At 41.9% G+C, this 11,035-nt stretch overlaps 1 protein-coding gene across 1 annotated transcript in view; it reads right to left on the bottom strand.

The window, feature by feature from the left end:
• Positions 1–7,488: 7,488 nt before the first annotated feature.
• The window catches only part of NDUFAF4 (NADH:ubiquinone oxidoreductase complex assembly factor 4), an 11,849-nt gene continuing 8,302 nt past the window's right edge, over positions 7,489–11,035 (bottom strand). The window contains exon 3 of the mRNA XM_056566150.1: positions 7,489–7,900. Within this exon, the coding sequence (XP_056422125.1) occupies positions 7,607–7,900 (294 nt within the window). The 3' untranslated portion in view covers positions 7,489–7,606. The remainder of the gene's footprint in view (positions 7,901–11,035) is intronic.

The following is an 11,035-nucleotide window of genomic DNA, read 5'->3' on the forward strand; positions in this document are numbered from 1 at the left end:
TTGCGCCACCAATTCTACTTTGTAATGACATCAGTCATTTTACTCAAAAATCTACAGCGAAACGGAAAAAAATAATTGTGCGACAAAATTTAAGAAAAAACACCATTTTGTTAATTTTGGGGGCTTCTGTTTCTACGCCGTACATTTTTCGGTAAAAATGACACTATCTTTATTCTGTAGGTCCATACGATTAAAATTATACCCTACTTATATAGGTTGGATTTTGTCGTACTTTTGGAAAAATAACTGCGTGCAGGAAAATTTATACATTTAAAATTGTCCTGTTTTTGACCCCTTTAACTTTTTTATTTTTCCACGTACAGGGTGGTTTGAGGGATCTGAAATTTTAAACGCTACAATTTTTTTTCATCTGACTTTTTGATCGCATTTTATTTCTTTTTTTATGGTATGAAAAGTGACCAAAAATACGCTATTTTGGACTCTGGAATTTTTTTGCGCGTACGCCATTGACTATGCGGTTTAATTTACGATATATTTTTATAGTTCGGACATTTACGCATGCGGCGATAACACGTTTATTTTTATTATGTTTATATATTTTTTATATGGAATTTGGGAAAAGGGGGAATCAGCTGGGGGCCGGCGTGACGCAGGCTCGAGTCGGGAGCCCGCGTCATACCCCGGTAACGGCCATTGGACGAGCATAGACGTCCATGGTCGTTATTAGGTTAAGGAGTGTAGTTTCCAAAATAGTAGGCCATGTGTTTTTTTTTCCTTTTGTTTTTACTGTTCTGGCATCATGGGGGATTCCTAAATGCGACATGCCCCCTAAAAACCATTTCAGCTAAATTTGCTTCCCTTCTGAGCCCTCTAGTGCACCCTTAGAGCACTTTATATCCACATATGAGGTATTTCCTTACTCGAAAGAAAATTAATTACAAGTTTTGGGGGGCCTTTTTACCTTTTGAAAAAAAATTGAGCTACAATAACATTTTAGTGTAAAAAAATTGGATTTTTATTTTTCTCCTCCATTTTGCTGCTATTCCTGTGAAACACCTAAAGGGTTAAACTTTTTGAATGTCATTTTGAATAATTTGAGGGGTGCAGTTTTCATAATGGGGTCCATTATAGGGGATTTCCAACATAAAGACCCTCAAATTCACTTCTAAACTTAACTGGTCCCTGAAAAATTCTGATTTTGAAATTTACGGGAAAAATTTGAATATTGCTGCTAGACTTTGAAGCCGTATAATGTCTTCAACTTTAACCCCTTAAGGACCGGGGTTTTTTCCATTTTTGCATTTTCGTTTTTTGCTCATTGCCTTTAAAAAATCATAACTCTCAATTTTGCACCTAAAAATCCATATGATTGCTTATTTTTTGCGCCACCAATTCTACTTTGTGATGACTTCAGTCATTTTGCCCAAAAATCTACGGTGAAACGGAAAAAAAAATCATTGTGCGACAAAATTGAAAAAAAAACGCAGTTTTGTTAATTTTGGGGGCTTCCGTTTCTACGTAGTACATTTTTCGGTAAAAATGACACCTTATCTTTATTCTGTAGGTCCATACGATTAAAATGATACCCTACTTATATAGGTTTGATTTTGTCGTACTTCTGGAAAAAATCATAACTACATGCAGGAAAATTAATACGCTTAAAATTGTCATCTTCTGATCCCTATAAGTTTTTTTATTTTTCCGTGTATGGGGCGGTATGAGGGCTCATTTTTTGCGCCGTGATCTGAAGTTTTTAACGGTACCATTTTTGCATTGATAGAACTTATTGATCACTTTTTATTCATTTTTAAATGATATAAAAAGTGACCAAAAATGCACTATTTTGGACTTAGGAATTTTTTTTGCGCGTACGCCATTGACCGAGCGGTTTAATTAACAATATATTTTTATAATTCGGACATTTCCGCATGCGGTGATACCATATATGTTTATTTTTATTTACACTGGTTTTTTTTATGGGAAAAGGGGGGTGATTCAAACTTTTACTAGGGGAGGGGTTAAATGTTATTCATTCACTTTTTTTTTCCACTTTTTTTTGGCAGTGTTCTAGCTCCCATAGGGACCTATAACACTGCACACACTGATCTTTATCATTGATCACTGGTTTCTCATAGGAAACCAGTGATCGATGATTCTGCCGCTTGACTGCTCATGCCTGGATCTCAGGCACTGAGCAGTCATTCGGCGATCGGACAGCGAGGAGGCAGGTAGAGGCCCTCCCGCTGTCCTGTAAGCTGTTCGGGATGCCGCGATTTCGCCGCGGCTATCCCGAACAGCCCACTGAGTTAACCGGCACTTTTTACTTTCGCTTTTAGCCGCGCGGCTAAAGGGTTAATAGCGCGCGGCGCCGTGATCGGCGCTGCACGCTATTAGCGGTGGGTCCTGGCTTCACTATGACGCCGGGCCCGCCGTGATATGATGCGGGGTTACTGTGTAACCCCGCGTTATATCACGGGAGCAGGACCAAGGACGTACCGGTACGTCCTTGGTCCTTAAGGGGTTAAGATGCAAACAAAGTATACATATTGTACATGTGAATCAATATGTAATTTATTTGACATGTCCCTTCTCCTTACAAGCAGAGTGCTTAAAAGTTAGAAAAATGCTACATTTTCAAATTTATGCAAGTATCGACATAAATTTACCACTAAAAGTAGAATATGTCACAAAAAAACAATCAATCTCGGAATCAAATTTATAAGTAAAAGCATCCCAGAGTTTATATATAAAGTCAGTGGTCAGATTCTCAAAAAATGCTCCCGTGCTTAGGGTTATAATGCGCTCCGTTCCCAAGGGGTTAAAGGGGTGCCAGGAAGTTAAACAGATTTGTAAATGACTTATGTAAAAATGTTTATCCTTCCAGTATTTTTTAGAAGCTGTATTTTACAGAGGAAATTCTTTGCTTTTTGAATTTCTTTTTTGTCTTGTCCACAGTGCTCTGTGCTGACACCTCTGTCCGTGTCAGGAACTGTCCAGAGCAGCATAGGTTTGCAATGGAGATTTTCTCCTGCTCTGGACAGTTCCTGATACAGGCATCAGGTGTCAGTAGAGAGCACTGTGGACAAGACAAAAAAAAATTCACAGAGAAAGGAATGTCCTCTGTAGCATACAGCTGCTAAAAAGTACTGGAAGGGTAAATATTTTTTAAATAGAAGTCATTTACAAAACTGTTTAACTTTCTGGCACCAGTTAAAAAAATAAAATAAAATAATAATATATATGTGTGTTTTCCACCGGAGTGCCCCTTTAAGTTCCAGGACGTGAGGGCATACCTGTACGCCTTGTGTCCTGTACAGGTTAGGCTGGGTTCACACTACGTTTTGTACTTACGGTTCCCGTATACGGCTGGGCGGAGGGGGCGGGGCTTAATCGCGGAAGCCGTATAGGGGAACCGTATTTAATGCATGTCTATGAGCCAACCGGAGTGAACCGCAGCCTTCGGTCGGCTGCGTTTTCGGCCGTATGCGGTTTCCCGACTGCATGCAAAAACGTGGTCGACCGGAGGCTGCGGTTCACTCCAGTCGGCTCATAGACATGCATTAAATACGGTTCCCCTATACGGCTGAGTGCGGGCACCGCAATTAAGCCCTGCCCCCTCCTCCCAGCCGTATACAGGAACTGTAAGTACAAAACGTAGTGTGAACCCAGCCTTAAATGTATAGTGTTCTCGCTTTATTTCACTGTGTAGTGTAGTGTAGTGTGGGTGTAGTGCTTTTTCCTTTTCTGTAATAAAGTAGGTTGGTTTTTTTTGCACCTTTTTGGGTGGAGTTTGCGGTCCATGCCACCAGCAACTGTTTTGCACTGTGTGGCTGGACCTGTGTGCAGACTGACCTGATTGCTGATCAGTGATGTATTACTGATCAGCACTTTTTGTTTTTTTTTGTTGTTGCACATTTTAGTGGGCATTTGCGGTCCGTGTGACGAGTGACTGTAGTCTAAGCACAGAGTGCAGAACAAACACCCCAAAAAAGTGCTAATTATTTATAAATCACTGATCAGCAATCAGAGCAATCTGCACATTGGGTATGGTCCGGCCACAGCGCAAAACAGTCGCTGGTGGCAAAGACCACAAATGGCCCAAAAAAAAAAGTGGGGAAAAAAACTGAAAACTGCACTACAAAAAACATAGGAGCAGACAGAAGCCAGTACTGATGGATCACAGATCAGTGTTCTCCAAACTGTGGCCCCCAGGCCCAGATGTTACTAAACTACAACTCCCAGCATGCCCAGACAGCTGTTGTCTGTTCAGATATGCTGGGACTTGTAGTTTTGCAACATCTGAAGGGCCCCAGTTTGGAGACCACTGACTTAGACCCCCCACACCAGTACAAGGTGCTGCAAAAGTGTCAGAGCAGTGGTCTCAGATGTTATAAAACTACAAATCCCAGCATGCCCTGACAGCCAACATCTGAGACCACTGGTCTAAGTGACACTTTTTTTTTGCAGCCCCTTGTACTGCTGTGGCCAGCCCCAGCTTCAGGAAGAATAGTGGTACAAAGCAGGGGTCTCCAGCTGTTGCAAGACCTAAGGAGAAAAAAATACTCACCTGTGCTGAAGAACTTACCTAAAGAAGTCTTCTAGTGAAGTCTTCAGCCAGCTGGTCACCTGCATCATGCCCTGCTTTCTGTAATAGCGAGGCGAACAGGGAGGTAGGGGGACCCGGACCCATGAGGTACAACCCCAAGCACTGACCGTTGGCGAGAGGGGGTTAACAGTACATCCAAGATGCCTGCCACCTCTCGCAATGGGGAAACAGTGAACCGCAGTTCCTGAGTCTCCACCTAAAAACAGAAAGAAAAAGGAATAAAGCACTAACACGTCTCCTAAACCTATATAAAAAAAAAAATATATGAGACCTGGTCTGGAGAACTCCAGAACAGTGTCTACCTCCTTAATACACTAAGCAAAAACTGATTAGCTCAGTGGCCTGGAGGCGGGTATATCCTGCTGGGAGGAGACGACTTTTTGGTTACCATAGTGTCAAGCCTCCTAGAGACAGCAGCATATACCCAAAGTCTGTGTCCCCCAATGGAGCCGATAGAGAAAGGCAGTTTTTCAACTGCCTTTGCTGTGATTGATCAGTCTGGATTGAGTGACCAATCACAGCGATCGGGTAGGGCCAGCCACGGGGGGGGGGGGGTCCTGCGGCCGATGTCTGTGATGATCAGCTGTCGTCACTTCTATGTCACAGTATGTAAACAGTTTAACTTCAGGACGAGCCAGCTCATCCTGTGTCGGCAACAAGTTAATTAAAGGGGTTATTCAGGAAAAAACTTTATATATCAACTGGCGCCAGAAAGTTAAACAGATTTGTAAATTACTTCTATTAAAAAATCTTAATCCTTTCAGTACTAATGAGTTTCTGAAGTTAAGGTTGTTCTTTTCTGTCTAAGTGCTCTCTGATGACACGTGTCTCAGGAACCGCCCAGTTTAGAAGAGGTTTACTATGGGGATTTGCTTCTAAACTGGGCGGTTCCCGAGACACTTTTCAGAGAGCACTTAGACAGAAAAGAACAACCTTAACTTCAGAAGCTCATAAGTACTGAAAGGATTGCGATTTTTTTATAGAAGTAATTTACAAAGTTGTTTAACTTTCTGGAGCCAGTTGAAAAAAAAAAAAAAAAACCTTTTTTCCTGGAATACCCCTTTAACTTTTAGATATTTCTCTGTCACCTTATGACACTCCACCTTATCATATAGATTAGGCAGTATTGAGAACAACATTTGCATTCTATGCATCTGTACTTTGTTCATAACTAGATACACTACTCCCTTTTTAGCTTTCTGGTAAGAAAACAGCAGAAATGTGAATAAGAAAACATTAGCTAACATAAATAAAAGGAAAATATTTTAAGAAGAAAAATATCTTAAATCTCTTTACAAAGACTTCCCTGTATTTAAAGGAATAGTAATGTTAATACCTATAAGCCATAGCCTTACATTTGGACATATATTATCTATTTCTATGACCATACAGTCTTAGTTCAGACTGAGGAATTTGAGCATAATTTTGCTTGTAAAGTAAACTTAGAAATTCAGGGCAGCACAGTCCAGATGCTGTCATTGGGATTCTGCTCCACAGCACACACTACAGAATTTTATCGGAAGACCCTTCATTGTTAAAATTCTGATGCCAAAAGAAAGATCTTGCTGATTCTTTTGGGGACAAATTCAGTTGGGGCCAGCCACCCCAAGAATCTCTGGACAGGATTTTTATGGTTTGAGATCCCTCAATTAACCTAGCCTTATGGCTTTCAACTTAAAGGGAGATTCCGGCTTTATACGCCTTATCTCCTATCCAAAGGATAGGGGATAAGATGTATGTGGCAGGGGTCCCAACGCTGGGGACCCCCACGATCTCTGTGCAGCCCTGGCATTTTTTGCCAGGCGCTGCCTCTGAGGCGGACATGTGACGACACGGCCACACCCCCTAGTGGCGTCACTCCACATCGAGATCGTAGGGGACCCCAGCGGCACGACTCCTGTGATCATACATCTTATCCCCTATCCAAAGGATAGGGGATGAGATGTATAAAGCCGGAATACCCCTTTAAACATCTAACATCCTTTAGAGTATATAGTGTGGTCCACTCCCATTGGTAACAATCCATATGCAATGAAAATTACCGTATTTATCGGGGTATACCACGCATCGGCCTACAACATGCACCCTCATTTTACCAAGGATATTTGGGTAAAAGTTTTTTACTCAAATATCCTTGGTAAAATGAGGGTGTGTGTGTGCATGTGTATACCCCGATACACTGTTTCTGACCACGCAAAAGCCCCCAGGAAAGGCAGGGGGAGAGAGTCTGTCGCTGCCCGCTTCTCTCCCCCTGCCTTTCCTGGGGTCTAGAGCCCTGCTGCCGCCGCATCTCTCCCCCTGGCTATCGCCGCCGCTGCCCCTTCTCTCCCCCTGGCTATCGGCGCCATTGCCGGTGCCGATAGCCAGGGGGAGAGAAGCAGCGCCGGCAATGGGGCAGCGGCACCGATAGCCAGGGGGAGAGAAGGGGCAGCGGCACCCATTGCCTCCCCCATCCCCGGTTGTATAATTACCTGTTGCCGGGGTCGGGTCCGCGCTGCTTCTGGCCTTCAGTGTGGCGTCCCCTGCGTCGTTGCTATGGGTGCCGCTGCCCCTTCTCTCCCCCTGGCTATCGTATGCCGCTGCCCCATTGCCGGCACTGCTTCTCTCCCCCTGGCTATCGGCGCCGGCAATGGGGCAGCGCCGATAGCCAGGGGGAGAGAAGCGGCGGCAGTAGGGCTCTAGACCCCAGGACAGGCAGGGGCAGAGAAGCGGGCGGTGACGGCAGGTCTCTGCACCTGCAAAAGCCACTGCAGTTCATTGATTTAAAGCGCCCGCTTTAAATCATTGAACTGCAGCAGCTTATCAGCGTATAACACACAGATAGACCTTTAGCCTAAAAATTGCGTGTTATACGCCGATAAATACGGTATGTCAAAAAGCTATATTGCCTTTCAGATGTACAAATTCTTAGACTTGCTCAATTCTGTAATTCACAATTATATATTTACTTTTAATGTACAGTTTTCAGAACTCAGACATAAGAGCATTAGTAAAGCAACAAATACAACCACAATTCCTAGCAGTTTGAGTAGAGCAGTCCTATTTTTCAGCTATTTTTTCCTTATCCTTCGAAGACATTTTTATCTCAAAAGCTGTAAAAAATTCTAATAAGGATTTTGTGTCCTTTATGTCTAAACCGTATTCTCCAGCTATTTTTTCAGCCGTCCATGTTTTTGGAGATTTTTTGTGATTGCTCAAAATAGTAAGTGTCTCGACAATAGAAATCTTTCCCTTAGGAATGTTGTCCACTGAAATGTCAAACAGCTCATTCCCCATCATATGCTTTGGAAGTCTTAAATCCTCTTGCTTAGGTAAGGTGACTCCTGATTTTTCCTGGAAAGAAGAAAAAAAAAAACGTAAAAGTAGAAAACGTAACAAAAAATAAATAAAAATAAAATAAAAAAACAGACAACATCAAAGCATAGTGCATTGTACTCATAATGGCTCGTTCACACGGCCGTTGTGCTGTGGGCCAGTCTGTTGGAACGACACTCAACTCTGGTAAAATACTGGATCCCTGATGGATCTCATTCAAGTCAATGAGATATGTCAGGATCCAATGGTGTTAGTTGCGCTAATACCTGCTCTGGGTCCATTTAGCGCCAAAATAAATAAATAAAAGCCAAACAAACTTTAGCAGTAGTGTGAATTTAGCCATACCAGAGGATGCAGTATTTTCCCCACGAAGAGGGAAATACCAAACTTTGCCCTGATCAAAATGCCCTCAGTTTTGCCATCAGAGAGGCAGCTAAGTACTTAAAAATGTGGGCATTGCATATGAACGAACTGGCAAAAAAATTATTGTGGACCGAAATTATCAAGCACATAAACTTAGCCCATGCCCAGATAGGGCTTTGCCTCAGGTTCAGTGGCATACATTTTTTTATTTTCATAAATGGCTCCTGTGCCATTGTTCTAAATACGCAAATTATGTTAAAGTGACCCCGGGGGTCATCACCCCCAAGTGTTCAGATATCCCAACTCATCTCTTCCTCTACTATGCCCCCTTGACCCTCATATCTGCCCCTTATAGGTGAGGAGGAGATGGGTTGAGATATCTGGGCACTTGAGGGGATAAGAACTGCCCCGCAGGAACTTGTGCTCAGTTTGTCTACTTAAAGGGGTACTCCACTGGCCAGCGTGGACCTAAATGTTTCAAACACTGTTTTCGTGCTGCAGGGGTCGGCCATGCCCCCTCGTGAGGTCACATTTAGTTCCACGATGACCAGTGGAGTACCCCTTTAATAGCTTCCAACAGGTCCTTTAATAGCTTCCAACAGGTCTTAATATAAAACTGAGTGTAAAAGGTTAAATGAACTTTCAGGTAAAAGCATTTTACAGTGGCTAAAATAGACAGTAACTAGTAAAATGCTGAATATGTTTGAAAATAAGCACCACATAGGGAAAAAGGGGGAAAACATCAGAGTTCTTTGTTCAAAAGCCGCATGCTAATTGACAAATGGAGCTGCAAAGTTTCCATATTTACATAGTTTTAAGCTGAAACAGCAAGAGATCCATTGAATGAAGTACACCGTGTGACTCGGGAAGCCAATGTGAGGGTAATCCATAATGGCCCTCAAAGAGAGCAAATTAACAGCGAACAGAATGACAACACGGGCTACAAATCTAAGCCACACAGGTGACACATTATGTAGCTTTCAGGCAGTACATAATTGTAAGGAAACCACAATGAAAATGTCAATGGAAGCTAAATATTTCAAAAAAATAAATAAAACCCACACAATATAATTAAACACAAGAGTAATGTAATGGACGTCATTTTCTTCAAATGTGCCCTGATACATGAATGTTATTTGCAGCAACCTGTTAAGGGACCAGTAAAAATGCTGTAGTAAATTGCAGCAGTGGGAAAAAATAAAAAGATACCCCCCTATATAGTGAATATGCACTTAAACAAAAAGGTCAACTAGCATTTGAAAGGGTTGTCTCCCCATGAAGGTGGCTTTTACAGAGGCCCTCATGTATTAACTTGGAGACTTGATAATGAAGAGTGGCTCTGGCATTACTGGATAGTCCACGTATTTATTCAGTGGTCTAGTTACTAGCACATCGAGAATCTGTCTCCCCTGATAAATCTGATGCACCATAAAGTGCACTCTCATTTTTTTCCTTCTAAAACATCCTAATTCTTTCAATTTTGCAGCTAAAATTCCATATTTTTTTCACCACCAATTCTACTTTGTAATGACATCAGAAGTTTTACCCAAACATCTACAACGAAATAGAGAAAAAAAAAATAATTATGCAACAAAATTGAAGAAAAAAACCCCATTTTGTAACTTTTGGGGGCTTCCGTTTCTAGGCAGTACATCTTTCGGTAAAAATGACATTTATTCTGTGGGTCCATACGATTAAAATGACACCCTACTTATATAGGTTTGATTTTGTGGTACTTATGGAAAAAAAATCATAACTACATGCAGGAAAATTAATACATTTAAAATGGTCATCTTCTGACCCTTATTTTTTTTAAGTAAGTTTTTAGTGGTACCATTTTTGGACTTTTTGATCGCTTTTTATACATTTTTTCATGATATAAAAAGTGACCAAAAATACACTATTTTGGACTTTGGAATTTTTTTTGCACATACGCCATTGACCATGCGGTTTAATTAATGATATATTTTTATAATTTGGACATTTCCGCACGCAGCGATACCACGTTTATTTTTATTTACACTTTTTTAATGGGTAAAGGGAAGAGGTAAAATAATCTTTATTAACTTTTTTTGCAATGTTATAGCCCCTATAGCACTGCGCACACTGATATTTTACATTGATCATTGTTATCCCATAAGAGAACATTGATCAATGATTCTGCTGCTTGACTGCTCATGCCTGGATCTCAGGCACTGAGCAGTCATTCGGCGATTGGACATGCAGGAGGCAGGTAGGCGGTGATCAACTTTGAACCCTGTGTCTAAAGGGTTAATAGGGCGAGGCACCGATCAGTGCGCTGAGAGAGGCTGGGCCCGACCCACTATGACCACGGCGTTCTAGAAAAGGGAGCGGACTCAGGGCGTACAGGTATGCCCTGTGTCCTTAATGGGTTAAAGGGGTACTCCACTGGAATTTTTTTTTTTTAAATAAACCGGTGCCTGAAAGTTAAAACAGATTTGTGAATGACTATTAAAAAACTCTTAATCCTTACAAGACAGTTCCTTACATGTACAGAGGAGTCAGCAGAGAACACTGGTCAGACAGAAAGGAAATTCAAAAAGAAAATTTCCTGTGGATAATACAGCAACTAATAAGTGCTGGAAGCATTAAGATTTCTTTAATAGAAGTAAGTTACAAATCTGTAACTTTCTGGCATCAGTTGACTTACGTCAACTGTACGTCCTGCGCCCAGTCAGTGTGTTTAAAACGAGGTCACGCCGTGACCCCGCATCACACCGGGTGGGTCCCGACTGCTATTGATAGCCGAGACCTTGGGCTAATCGCGTG

This window comes from Hyla sarda, chromosome 3 (assembly GCF_029499605.1).
Source record: "Hyla sarda isolate aHylSar1 chromosome 3, aHylSar1.hap1, whole genome shotgun sequence".
Taxonomy (NCBI): Eukaryota; Metazoa; Chordata; class Amphibia; order Anura; family Hylidae; genus Hyla; species Hyla sarda.